This window comes from Heloderma suspectum, chromosome 7 (assembly GCF_057233095.1).
Source record: "Heloderma suspectum isolate Gila_16-S chromosome 7, 16-S_ref, whole genome shotgun sequence".
NCBI lineage: Eukaryota > Metazoa > Chordata > Lepidosauria > Squamata > Helodermatidae > Heloderma > Heloderma suspectum.
In genome coordinates, this window is record NC_139464.1 from 105,525,625 (window position 1) to 105,540,099 (window position 14,475).

At 40.2% G+C, this 14,475-nt stretch overlaps 1 protein-coding gene across 2 annotated transcripts in view; it reads left to right on the top strand.

Moving 5' to 3' along the window:
• The window catches only part of ORC5 (origin recognition complex subunit 5), a 127,609-nt gene that overhangs the window by 35,593 nt on the left and 77,541 nt on the right, over positions 1-14,475 (top strand). For both annotated transcript variants that reach the window (XR_014784530.1, XM_084811472.1), the window contains exons 8-13: positions 504-552; positions 1,966-2,056; positions 5,192-5,244; positions 5,484-5,596; positions 10,213-10,260; positions 12,691-12,801. Coding sequence is in view for 1 of the 2 variants with exons in the window: in XM_084811472.1 (XP_084667598.1) it covers positions 504-552; positions 1,966-2,056; positions 5,192-5,244; positions 5,484-5,596; positions 10,213-10,260; positions 12,691-12,801 (465 nt within the window). In the remaining variant the exon portion in view is untranslated. The remainder of the gene's footprint in view (positions 1-503; positions 553-1,965; positions 2,057-5,191; positions 5,245-5,483; positions 5,597-10,212; positions 10,261-12,690; positions 12,802-14,475) is intronic.

A 14,475-nucleotide genomic window follows, 5' to 3' on the forward strand; every position in this document is an offset into this window, starting at 1 on the left:
AACTTTGTATTGGAATACTCTTTAATATTTACTGATGTACATATTCTTCTAAATTATTTACCTGCTTCTTGGAATTTAACACATGGTCAGCGTAAATAGATTTTTCATGCCCCTTTGATTGTCAGAAGACTGATACTACAACACTGGAAGGATAAATGCTCACGTCCTATAATGCAACACCAGCAACTTTTCAGAACGTCCTTACAAGAGACTATTCCCTGTTTGAGTGAAAAGGTTCCTTCCCACCCACCCCCCGCCCCCACCCACCTGATTTAACAGGGTGGAGCTTTGTAATTGGCTCCTTCCAATCAACACTGCCCAGAGCCAGCTTCTTCTGCCAGTTTCGTAAGAGCTCTACCCTGGACAGCAAGAGGTATATTTGATTTAAAAGCAGTGGAAGCACTTCCAACAGGCTTCACTGCTCTATTAGTGTTGTCTGTATTCATCATGAGAATTTCAAACTTGGAATAATACAAATGCATCTCTTATTGTTTGTCTTGTAGGCTGCACTCAATTTTTCTAAATATTGTGAGCCTGTGGTCCAAGGGGAGGGTGAGTGTTTTACTTTTTATGAATGAATAGTGGATCGTTGTCCTCTTTGCAATGTAAAAAGCATACTCTGATCTGACTCACTATACGTTTCTCATCAGCCTGATGCAGATGTAATGCTGCCAAATTGCCTAACCCTGATTAGGCAACCAGGAGCAGCATTTGGGCTCACGCATTCTTCTTCTACCTCCCTCAGTCTCCCTCCTTCTCTCTCACATGGGCATTCCTCCCTCCCTGCATTTCAGTTTTGGAGCATAGTGTTTGTTAGCATTATGTCTTCTCTCCCAAACCACAGTTTGCAACTATAGTTAGAAATCGGTTTGAAAACTGTGATCTGGACTTCAGTCCTGCCCTTATTTCTTGATGGCCAAGTGCAGACATATAGCAATGTCTGTCACTTACGTGTGATTAGGGCATCCAGCGTGCTCTGCGGGGTCATGCTGTCATTTGCGGCAGCATTGGTACAGATACAGTGCTAACCACAGTTCGTTCCAAAAGTGAGAAGGAAGGAAGCTTGCATGAGAGTGAGAAAAAGCGGGGGGTGCCCATAGTTGAGGGTGGAGCACGTGGTCCTGTGGGGCACTTCACATCTTTGATTGGGCAGTGTTATGTCTGCACCTGCCAACAAAGAATAAGGGCGAGACTAAAGAGCCTTTTAAGCTAAAAGGATGGTGATGGGACAGAATTAGTTTTTATTATTAAATTTATTAATCGCCCATCTGGCTGGTCACCCAGCCACTCTGGGCAATGTGCAGCGTATAATAAAACAGTTTAAAACAATAAAATTCTACAATAAAAACATTTTCTAAAATACCCTAACCCACCCCAAATGCCTGCCTGAACAACCACGTTTTTAATGCACGACGGAAGCTCATTAAAGAGGGGGCATGGCGGAGTTCCCAAGGGAGGGAGTTCCACAGAGTGAGGGCCACCACAGAAAAGGCCCTCTCCCTCGTCCCCACCAGTCTAGTTGTCCTGGCTGATGGGACAGAGAGAAGGCCATCCGAGGCTGATCTTGTTAAGCGGCCTGTCTGGTGCTGCTGGAGGCGCTTCTTAAGATAGGCTGGGCCGGAACCATATAGGGTTTTAAAGGTCAAATTCAACACCTTGAATTTGGCCCGGAAAACAACTGGTTTGTTTTCAGACTAACAAACTAACAGAATTAGTCACAGATTATCAAAGAATGTTATATGTAACATTCTTACATTTCCACTTTAACCAACAGTGGTCCTGTAGTTTGATGGTATGAACATCGTCAGTACCAGAATCGCAAAAGAAACATTGTGCTTATTGTTCTATTAACATGTATGTAGTCCAGCAACAATTGCTGTATCACCCAGATGTTTTTCGAAGTTCATCTCAAATTAATACTTCTAAATGTGTGTCTGTGTGTGTCTGTCTGTGTATGCGGTACAGCAAATGAACGCGACACGCGCCGACTTTGGAAAAATATTGAATCCCACTTGAAGAAAGCTATGCAGACTGTTTATCTGCGGGAAGTATCAAGGTAATTGTCCTCCATCCTTTTTTCTTTTTTCTTTTTTTTGAAAGCTGCCTCTCATGAAGCTTATAGAAAAAGTCAAGGATGAGTGGCAGATGGTATTCTTTCCTGCCAAAAAGAATGTCCTGGCTCTGCTTAATTTTAGTAAAAGTTTGTTCCTACTAATAAATAAATATCTCCAAATAGGACATTAGGACATTCAGGGGATATTAAAAGTGCTACTAGATAAGGTATGAGAGGTTTGTGATTTAGATTTTCTGTGTGTTTTTTTATAGTTAAAAGTAACTGCAGCATGTTAGTGGTGAGACATTAGGGGAGAGTAATTTTCCTGACTTAAATCACCCCCCCAAACCCCTTTCCTTCTATTTGCCCCACAGAGAGAATGCGGGAACCTATATGCTTACTTTCTTCTAGGAAGCAAAGCAGGTTTGGGGTGGGTTGGGAGGGTTGATTTTCATTTTCCAGTTCTGCATCCCCAGCCTGATTCAGGTTTCCCCCAGTGCTGCTCTTTAATTTGTGTGTGTGTGCGGGGGGGGGGGGGGACACCTTGGGAGACTTTGCTCATGGATCTCCTGCATTACATCTGATTTGGCTCTGAGATTTGTAAGTGTATAAGAGAGAACAGACCATCTAAAAAACCAGCAGTAACAAATCTACTTTCCAGCCATGGGCTACCCAATCAGAAGAATGTTTTGTAATGTTTTGAATATATGCAAAACGTAAAGCAGTATTTCAGGCAAATCAAAGGAAAGGGTCTCTTAGGAGGAACACAGATAACACTAATAGAGCAGCGAAGCCTGTTGGAAGTGCTTCCACTGCTTTTAAATCAAATATACCTCTTGTTCTAGAGCTCTTACGAAACTGGCAGTAGAAGTTGGCTCTGGACAGTGTTGATTGGAAGGAGCCAATTACAAAGCTCTGCCCTGTTCTGACGTGGGGGTGAGGGGGTGGGTGGGAAGGAACCTTTTCACTCAAGCAGGGAATAGTCTTTTGTAAGGATGGTCTGAAAAGGAACTATGGGCACAATCTATTCAAAGTTAAACACTTGCTGATTTCAGTAGGAGAACTGATAATAGTATATTTCTATGTACTCTATTGACATACTCAGTTATGTATATGAACTGCAAAGGAACTCCTTTCAATTACTATCTGTTGCTAATATTTCCGTACAGGAAGTTTGTTGACTTGGGTTTTTTTTATATTGGATTTTGTTATTGTATATGATTATTGTAATGACCTTTTTGTTGAATCAATAAATTTGGTTTTATTCAAGGTGCATACATGTCCCCATGAAATTGGTGAACTTAGGGCACAGTCCTATGGGGATAAGTGTCCGCCTCTGAACTCGGAGGCGACCGCCTATCCAGTGCAGGGCAGGAGAAGCACAGACAGGATCTTCAGCCAATCTGCATTTGTGGCTATACAGCCAATTTCAGCTGTCTAGCCACGGAAAGGCAGAGTGGGGGAGGCGGCTGCTGGATGACACATAGGATGTGTCGTACCGGCATTTCTGTCTTCCCCACCCTGGAACGCCCCATTTTCACCACTCTGCATTCTTCTGAGTGTGGGGCTGTTCCGAGCTGCCTGTGAGACAGCGGGGGAAGGGGGAAGGTCGGTTCTCTGGGAACTGACCTCGGAGTGCGGGCTCCAAGGTTGGTTCCCAGAAACCGACCGTATCCTATGGCCGTCTAGCCACTGATTAGCGGCCATAGGATTGCTCCCTCCATAGGTTAAAATAATGTTCTTTCTCTTTCTTCCTGCCAGAGAGGACAGGGCTTACTGAATTTTTGCGTGTGTGTGTTTATAGGGGCAGTTTATATAATAACACCTCATGCTGAGGGTGTGTGTTGGGAGCAGGGTTGTATATATGCATGCTCCCTCATGAAAATGAAACTTCCTGCACCTAGAAGAGTCTCATGCCAGGGAGCAGACTTAACAGCAAAAGGGGGCTATGTTGCTGTCCTGGATGCCAGGATCACACTGTAAATACTTACATTTATACTGATAAGATATTTATATTTATGCTTTAAAAAACCCTCTAGGAATTATCATGTTATTTAGAAACATGTTGTACAGTATTTTTCACTTTTTGTTCTGGGAATAAAATTTAATCTTGTCATAAGCCTTCTGTAAACAACTGATTGTAGCTGATAATTCTGTTCTACCCAGGCTCTTATCCATTTTTAATTTAGATAACTGTTACAGTATTTAGCACTGCATGCCATAAATATGAATTCTAGGCTTCTGGGTTAGATTTCTTCCCCCTCCCCTCTCTCCTCCCTCCGAAGATGTCCCCCATCCAAGCTTACTTATATTTGATAGATGGGTGTCTGTCTTCCACTACTGTTGCCTGTCCAGCTTGGAGTTAGCTGAAAACATCAAATGCTTAGCAACTACTATGGTTGTTTCCTTTCACGCTTGTCCCTGGTATGGGTTCTTTAGCCAGCATGATAAAGATTAGCATTTATATTGTGCCTTTTGAGTATTCAGAGCGATTCACATACGTTAACTCAGTAATGCTTACAACAACTCTACATGGTAGGTCAGTAATATCTTGATATTGCAGGAGAGAGGCTGAGGGGTGGTGGCTTGCATAGGACCACTTTCTCAGCTCATGGTTTAGGTGAGGGACTTGAACTAGGGACTTCCTAATTGATACTCTTAGAGTGCAATCCTATGTGTGTTTAGACAGAGAAAAGTCCTACAACTCCCAGCATGCCCCAGCCAGCATGGCTGGCTGGGGCATGCTGGGAGTTGTAGGACATTTTTCTGTCTAAACATGCATAGGATTGAGCCCTTAGCCACTATACCACTCCAGGACTCTAATGAGGCATTAGACATACTTGTGTATAGGCCAGGTAGGACCATCCTTGAGTTAGATTTAGCCATGTTGGTGACCAGACCAAAGAACAAAGTTACCACCTTACTGACTTTTGCATGTCTATCTGCATAATTAATTATTTAGTAGAATAATCTAGCATATTTGTTCAAGTTCTCTATATACCATAAACAATTTAACTGTGTTACTCCTTTTATTCAGAGGTATCACAAATGCATCCAGCTGTTACATTTTAAACTCGTAAGTGTCTTGCTTTTAGGCATAGCAAATATATTTCCTTAAATGGCTGCCTTGTCTTTTAGCTCCCAGTGGGAACAATTACAGCAAGATAATGGAGAACCTGGGCAACTGAAAGGTATGTGTAGAGGCAATAGTTCTGTAATGTTAATTATTGATGATAACGCCTGTATAATTCACAGCAATTCAGTAGCTGTTTCTTAGTAAGCTTTTGCAAGTATGCCAACAGCTTAAAGAAACTGCAAGGGCAGCAAAGAACCATAACATGTATTTTCCTCCTATGAGGGCGGGGCTGGGGTTGCACACCTTTATGTTTGTCATTCAGAATAACTTTTTTTTGCCTTATATTTTTTCTAGGACTTTCAGCCCATGCTCATGTAGAACTTCCATATTATTCCAAGTTCCTTCTAATAGCTGCATACCTTGCGTCTTACAACCCTGCCAGGACAGATAAGAGGTTTTTTGTTAAGGTAATAATGTTTGTCCTTTTTGCTATAATCTATCTGAAGGCATGCAAGCTCATTGCTTTAATTGTGTCTTACGTTGAAAAAAGGTTGATTTTATCATGCTTAAGACTTTCGTAATAATGTGTCTATGTGTCTAAAACGTAGAAATCATGCCTAGTATCCAAGATTAAAAATGGCCTAGTTCTGCATGCTTAAGAACGCTTGGTTCTGGGCATTTGTTTTTCAGAATGGCCCCCCACCCCCCTCCCATTTTGCATGTCAAATTACTTTTGAATCTAAGGAAAATTTCAAAATCAGCTTGTGAATATGGCACAGAGGATGACTGTTCACAGAAAAATGTCAAATTTGACTGGGTGAGCCTAATAGTAACCTTTTTGGTCCTCACACAAACATATACAGAAATAAATTAGCCTGCTCAACATCCTTATTTGTCTGTACACTTTCAGTTCTATCAGTTGCCTGCACCAGATCTTCCAGGGAAAAGGGAAGAAAACTGACTTCCAACAAAACCAAACTTGTACTGATAGTGAAGATTATTACAGCTGAAAATAACACAGAGTAATTGCTATGTAGCTTGACTGTTAATTTTCCACCTTATTGTGTGTGTGTGTGTGTGTGTATACATACTGCAGGAATATAAATATAACAGCTTAACAATGTCACAGCACGACATTAATCAAATATGTCAGTGGCCTTGTTCGGATGAAATAGTGGCAAATTTGCTCCAGTATGTGCCACTGCTGCCTGGCACAATCGACCTCCGATCAGCCCACTCGGAGGTTGCTTGATGGTATGCGAACATAGGCACTATTGGTTATTCATGGATTATTCATGGGTTAAACAACCCACAGTTAATCTAAGAACTAATTGTAGGTTAACTGAGGGTTGGTTGTTTAACCCATAAATAATCCATAGTGTCTAGGTTCTCATATCACAAAACAACTGATTATGCAAAGTGGCAGTGGCATGCGCTGGGCAGATGCCACAGCAAATCGTGGGTTAATTAACCCATGATTTGCTGCCATTATGTTCGAACTGGGTCAAAATGATGAAAACACATGGGAGAAATCAAACTTAGTTTTTGCATTTTTCAGTTTAAATGCATTGTACTCTCCTGTACCTGCAGAGCTTGCACTACAGTATTCGGTATGGGCCGTGTGATGCGGGTACCCCTTTGTGATACTGTTCTTGAGAACCATTCTGCTTGTGCCATAACATAATGACCTGGTTTTCATATAACACTAAGCCATGGTTTATTGAGTTTGGGGCTGTTGCGTTGTGTGAACCCAGCCACACAAACCATGGTTTGTAAACCATGAACATCTCAGGAAGAAAACCCATGGTTTGTTGTTGGGTTGTGAACTCTGGGTTGTTTAAACCATGGGTTGTCATTATGTATGAACCCAGAACCATGGGTCGTTTATAAGTTATTTCGCCAGGCTACAGAGGCAGCAGTGATTAAAAATACCAGCCACTTGACATGCCAGTACTACAGCCCTGCAAAAGCATTTGGGATACAGGGATAGAGCAGGCAAAAGAAGAGAGAAACAAATAATCCAGGGACTGAGAAAACAAACCACCATTTGTTCGATTGTCTGCCAGACAAACCCTGGGTTAACCATGGCTTAAATAAACCATGGGTTAGTGTTATGTGTGAAGCAGGTCAGTGACTACTAGTGTCATTGCCAGAATTGATCAGAAGTAGAATTTAAGTGAAATCTAGCACTTTGGCAAGTCCAGAATATTCTGAAAATGTTGGCTTTGAGCTCACCAGAGCCTTTTATTTGATAAATCTATTTCTTGAGATGCTTCACTGCTTTGTACACCTTGCAAGGTCTGCCATCATTCTGCCATGTCTTCCCTACTTGTGGGACCCCCAGCAGCTGTGATAAGAGCCTAAGAGCTCTGCTGGATCAGACCAAAGGCCCATCTAGTCCAGCATTCTGTTCACGTAGTGGCCAACCAGCTGCCTATGGGAAACCCAAAAGTAGGACATGAGTGCAAGGGTACCCTACTGCTTGTCCTCTGTGTTTATCCCCCTTGACACCTTTAACTGCATTCTCTTCTTTAAATGTGTTAATGTTCCTTTCCAATAGATTGTTTTGCTGTAACTCTGTACTTTGAAATTCATGCATGTTAAATGATATGGCACTTTATTTTTCAGATAGCAAACGCTATTTGATGGAAAGATATTTTAATGCAGACAAAATCAGGCACAAATCCTCCATAAAATAAAAGTAAGAGACAGAGAGAAGAAGGGAACGTTTTTCCTTACTCCATTTTTTCCTGTTATGACAGTGGATATAAGAGAAGTTAACTGGGTGGGGATGGGCACAGGGTGGGGACAGAATTCGAGATTTTCTGAAGCATGAATTTGAATAGGGAATATCAGAGGAGATCTGGGATATGTATGGAATAAAAACACAAAGGTGTCACCTTGTGACAGCCTTTCTGAGAATTACTGTAAGATCTTAGCATGTTGGCATTTTACTCCGTGGAGGTTGAAACAAATGTATCCAGATGTGTCCTCTAAGCCAATGTAATGTGCGCTTTTGGAAAGTGGTAAGGCAAGGGCTGTAGCTCAGTAGTAGTTGAATGCTTTGCATTCAAAAAGTTCCAAGTTCAATCCCCAGCATCTCCAGGTCCGTGACCTGGTTCATACATAACAACAACCCTGAATATGGGCTTGGGTTGTTGAATCATGGATTGTTGTTACATATGAACCATGCATGTTGTTACATGTTAACCACACACAACTCAAGAGTTCACAACCCAACAACAAACAATGGGTTCTCTTCCAGGATTGTTTTTGGTTAACAGCCCATAGTTAAATCATAGTGCAGGGTTCGCACATAAACACAACCCATGATTCAACGACAACCAATACTCAACTCATACTCTGAGTTGTTGTTATGTGCGAACTAGAGGAGTGTAGACAATATTGAGCTTGATGGACCAATAGTCTGACTTGGTAAATGGCAGCTTCCCATGTTCCTAGTAATAAAAATTAGGGAAATTATAGGAGTGATAATTTCTGTGGACTTATGTATACTGATTTTAGGGTATTTTATATAGTTCAAGTTATGAAGTTGAATTCATTTTTCATGCCTAAAATTTTAATAGCGTGATACTGGGGGGGGGGGGGGGAGTTCTGCCCATATGACAGTGTAAAGAAAGGTATTCATCAGTTATGATGTCCTTAAAATGAGCATATAATATAAGATTTAGAGAAGAAAAATTAACTAAATTGAGGATATCAGAAAAGTGGGAGCTTTTTTCCAGTACTGGGAGAAAAAACATAAAGTTAAGGCTCAATAATTGATAGCTTTTAATGAAGAATTGAAAGATGTTCCTTTATTATTATACTTAGTTCATAATAATGTTAGATTAAGGTATAAACTATGTATATGTAAATATAAATGTGTCAGTTTGTATGTAATTCCTTCTTTTTTATCTTTATGAATAGTTTTCAACCTTTATAATAAAAAATACACAGCAGGATAACAATTTGGTTTAGTATAGAGAATCATTTATCAAAACCTGAAGCAACTCCTTATTTGGGTGGTGGATGCCACGCACAGTTGCTTGGCAACACTCCAAGGTAATTACCCCAGCCAGCCAGCCAGCCAGCCATCAATTGCTATTTTGAATAGTTCCCCAAATCAGCTGAAGTGGTTTTTGGCTCTGTGCCTAAAACAGTTCTTCTTTACCTTGACTTGATGAAGTAGCAAGGAAATGTTGGTAGCATTTTTAAAGTAAAGCAGTAGGTGCTTCATCTTGTTAATTAATGGAAAAGAAAATACTTTCTCCCAGATCTTTGTGTAGTTCTAATAATTGGAGGAGGGAGAGCTACATGTTTTAAATGGAAGAACTGAGGTGAAGTGGGTGGCTACTAAGGAGAAAGTCTTTTCAGTGGTGGCACCCTGGCTATGGAAAGCCCTCCCCAAGAAGGCTTGCCTGGTGCCTATGTTGTGGTCTTCTTGGTGCCAGGTGAAACTTTTTATTCTCCCAGACTTGTTAGTGTTTGGTTTTTAAGAAAGGTGTTTGTGCTTTTCAGATCTTCCACAACTTTAGATCTTGCTGTGTTTTTACTTTGGTTTTTTCTGTTGTAAAAGTCTTTAAAAATTAATTATGTTTTATTAGGCTTGTATATTATGTGGTTTTAAGCTTTATCTTGTGAACTGCCCATAGAGCTTTGGCTGTTGGGCAGTATAGAAATATAATAAATAAAATTAAATGCATGAGATGTTTTTTCAGAGTAGTTTGTGGGTAATGGTTTTCTGAGGGACACACACAATTACTTTCTAGCTTTTATTTTTATTTTTTGCCCTCCGGTAAATCATTTTTATAAACACTGTATGTTTCCAGTGATATACACTGTCAATCATTGTTGAAATGCTATAGGCATACCAAACTCTGGGCCATATTTCAGCATTGCTATTCTACAAATAGAGTTTGTGAAGAATAATTGAAAATAACCTTAAGTGAAGTATATACACAAGAGTATAGTATTTCTGCTCCAGGTGAGAGATGTGAATAGTACTGGTCTGGTTCTCCTTCTATAAAATTATGTATCATTGTTAATTTACTATTTCACTAATGACTCTTTTCATTTGCAGCATCATGGAAAAATTAGGAAGAAAAACTTTCAGAAGAAACATGAAAAGGTATTTAGCTTTCTGTGCCTGAACAATACATAGATATAGATATCAATTTATAGATTCTGTCTGGTGTATTCTTAAAACAGAATCTTGAAATTTATCATAGAATATAATCAGGACGTGACATGTATTTGTGTGAAACCACAACGTGCACAGGTGGAGCTTTGTTTTTGCTACAGCAGTTTCCATTGCCGAAGACACAAGCCTTTTTTAGTTCAAGCCATGGCTTATCTCTTTGGAGTGGAAAAAGACCCATCCCAAACCAGGCCCCCACACCCACCCTGACATACATATAGAATTCCACACACGCAAGCATTTTAGTGGTCAGAGGCAGGCAGCGCTTCAGTGCCCTGCCTATCTCTTTGCTTAACCCTGTGCTACAGTAGCAAAATAAACATTTTGTATAGACTGCAGAGTGTATAATATGGCTAACATTAGAAATCCTTTGTGGATAGTTTAGACCATTGCCTAAGATGGGAAAGGATCTAAAGAAAAAGAAAAGATTCCCCCTCCCCTTTTAAGATTGAAGGGCAGCTGTATCTTGCTGATAACTTGCACAGCAGAAATGCTGAAGTTGTTACTGAGATAAGTGGCCTTCCCAAAGATTTAGAAGCATGCTTTCCTCCTGAAATCCTCTCTGTAATCTCAGCTGTGCTGCCAGAAAAAATTAATCAGTGCACATTGCAAAAAGGGAAGTTGAAATGAAATACTGGTTTATGTGAGAAAGAAATGTTTCCCACATCTGCAGTCTGATACTTCATAAATTAAATAAGTATTTGTAGTACAGTGACCATAAAATAACCAGGTTGTAGCAGTTGCTAACTTTCTCTACCTCTCCTCCAATTTTTAAACCTATTTTTTTTGCTAACGTTTCTTACTGAATCTTATTATTGTGACATTAGTACACATTTCTAGATGCTCACCTGATCTTTGGATGTGTACATAGCCTTGCATTCAAGTGACCACATCATAGCACACATCTGTGCTTAAATTAAGTGTGGAACAAATTATCAGTCTCCTGGCTTATCTAAGTTCATGGTGTCCTCCGTGGGCCTTTTCGGATGTAACACTAAACTGTGGTTTAGCATTATGTGCATGAGCATTGGGCTCTCACACTTCCTCCTCTGGTGCAGCCATGAGAAAATTGGATGTTTTCACTTGTACATTTAAAGTCAGAGTTTTCTGTCATGTCCAAGCTCAGGGGAATTCTGGTTAGAACAGAAAGGATGCTGCTTGGTTTTCTCTCCACCCTCCTCCAAGAACCCATTAAAGAGGAAATTAGGCTTAGGAAAGTGAAATAACTGAACTGTCTTCTTGCAAAGAAATACATTCCAGGATATACCAGAATAAAGATCTTGGAAAACTATATATGGAATTTTTGGAAACTCACATTTCAGTTCAAATGTTGTATCTAGCCTTTCTTCCAAAGGCTTGGCCTGTTACACATACTTTGGGTGGGTGAAGTGATTCTTTTAAAACTTGTGACAGTTTATGGATGTCTATTCCTTGTAGCTCAGCAGGAGGACTATTTAAGGACAAGGAATGTGTGTCAGTGGGAAAGAATTAGGCTTCTCAGTTGCTTTTAATTTCTCACTTTCTGGAAAATGTGTGCTCAATTTTTGCTTGGTGGTTTTATTCCACTAACTCTTTAATTATTTTAATGCTGAAGCTGAAAGAAGTTACTGTATACAGCTGTACCTCACTTTGTAGATGAATTGTACTCCTCTGGCTGAAATATTTGTTCCTAGGAATGTGGCCCATTTCCTTAGTATTTCTGTGCACCGTAAGAGAAATTCCTTTTTGTGGAAAGCAGCTCTACCGCAGTTGTACCAGATCATACCAGATAGGAGTGTGATCATTAAGAGCTTGTAATGATTTAATGTGGAAAATGGCAGAAAGGAATGTAGGGACCCTCCTGCAGGACTTAATTGATCTTAATACACCTTAATATGGAAAGAGTAGGGAAGAAACTTCTGTGAATTGTGAGGAAAAGGCATTTACTACTCACTCCTACATAACTACTGCTGTTCTCCTTTGCTTGTTCTCATTAATCTGAAAGGCATATCTGATTAATGCAAATGTCCTCTTCACTTATATGGGCCTGTGAATAATGGAAAATATTCAATTTTTTTTTAAACCATGCTTGAGTGGGAAAAAATGGTATGGTTAAAACATATTCAAATGCTAGTTACTAACTGACATTCAGTAAAAGTGTAATCAACCAAGTAGAAAATTAAATGAACAGAGAGTGCTCCGCAGAAGTTGTTATCAAATGCTATACACACTTACCTGGGACGAGGTCCCATTGAGCTTGGTGATGCTTACTTCACTGCAAAAAATGTATTGCCATCTGACAACTTAAAGTAACGTAAATGATATCTCAATCTGCTATATTTCAAGAGAATTCAGCTGATGAAAATACACTCTTTTTTACAGACCAGCAATCACCTTCTTGGGCCAAAGCCATTCCCTTTGGACAGATTGTTAGCAATATTACACAGCATTGTTGACAGCAGAGTTGCTCCAACTGCAAATATATTTTCCCAGGTGAGTTAAATTCTCTTGTGTTTGGTTCAGGTGACATTTTACTGAGTTCTCTTTACAGGATAATCACAAGCCTGGGTTGTTCCTAGTGTTGTGCCCTAATTAACCATTCATAGAAAGTGAATGTGTAATGAGAAATGGAATGAGAAATTTCAAATGTGTAATGAGAAATTGAATATGTGTCAGTAATTGAAACTTCTAAAGCTTCGTGCTCCTGGTGTCTCCCCCCCCCCCCCCGCTTTCACTGCAAGTCTTGAATTCAAAATATTACCAGCCCCTTCTAGAATATTCTCAGTGCAAACTTCAGCCAAGCATCTTCTGTGTTCATGTTGAACTGTAAAATCTGTGTCTGAGCTACATTCATTAGCCATTGATTACTTAGATATAATAGCCATGATGTAGCAAGCTAAATAACATGCTTGCATGATGATACATGCTGACACTTGGATTTTATTGTCTCTTGAATCTAAACCATAAGCCACCTTTTAAACTGTTCCAAATTTATGAAAGAGTTTCAGGATAAAAACCCCAGGGTTGCACATGCTCTCATGTCTCTTGGCTGTTGCCTTTTTCATTGCAACTGTGGAGTGCAGTTTGCTTCACTCTGGGTCATATTATTGAAAAATATGCTGCATTACTGTATGTAGCAGCTCCAGCTAAGGGTCTGCCTAAAATTAAGTGGTATCCTCTGGGGTGCCCTAGAATATTAAATCAAATGACTTTAATTGGCAACCAGTGTGACAGGCACCAGAGCACCCCCTTTCCCCCCAAAAGAGAAAGTATAGCTTGTCTAATATGCAATGCAACCATGACTCTCAGACTGGTTTGCTCCAAAAAAAGATCTGTTCTATATTGTTGGCCTCGATGGGGAAACCTTGTAATAAGCCATCCTTACAAACAAACAAATACATTTGGCCAGTGCCACCAGACAGTATACAGCCCCTTATCCCTCTTCTTGTTCTTCCTTCCCTTGTGTAACCTACCAAAAATTTGCCACGTAGTTCCTTTCCCACGCTCTTCCTACTGCACCACGGCATAGAAACATTAACTGCCTTGTTCTGTGTGGGATCCTACAGAAAATTACCAGGACCAACAATCCTCCTTTCCCCACTCTCCTCACAGTTTAAACCCCCTAAAGCAATTTAGGAGCCTGCACCTCATAGTCTGCGCCATCTGCTCCCCAAGCAGTTACCATGAATCACACACATTGGCTAGGTAATTATGGCGACACCCGTTGTTCATGTAAGCCTCCTTTGTTTGACCATCTCAGTAAGACTGGGCTTTGATCTTTCTCAAATTTGTAACTTTAACATTGCAAATTTTCCTTATAATGTGTAGGTTTTGCTAGCAGTGTTCCTTGTTGATGGTTGAATTTTACTTTTTGCCCTACACCCTTTAAGTCTTGCTTATTTTTGGAGTCTGTGTGTAGTATCCTCTGTGTAATAATATTTTGATATTTTTATTAAGCGAATTTTCACTAGATGGCAGCGTAACCTAATGAACAAAAGCAGACTTGCAGGAAAGAAGGAACATTCCATCCTAGCATGAGTTTGCCATTCACGTTCAATAGGAGTGGCAGACCTCAGTGCACCCAAGGCCACCTCCCAAGTTGTGTTCAGTTGACAGAGGAGTTGTCTGTGTACTGATTAAAAGGAGATGCCTTATACGGGGTCAGGC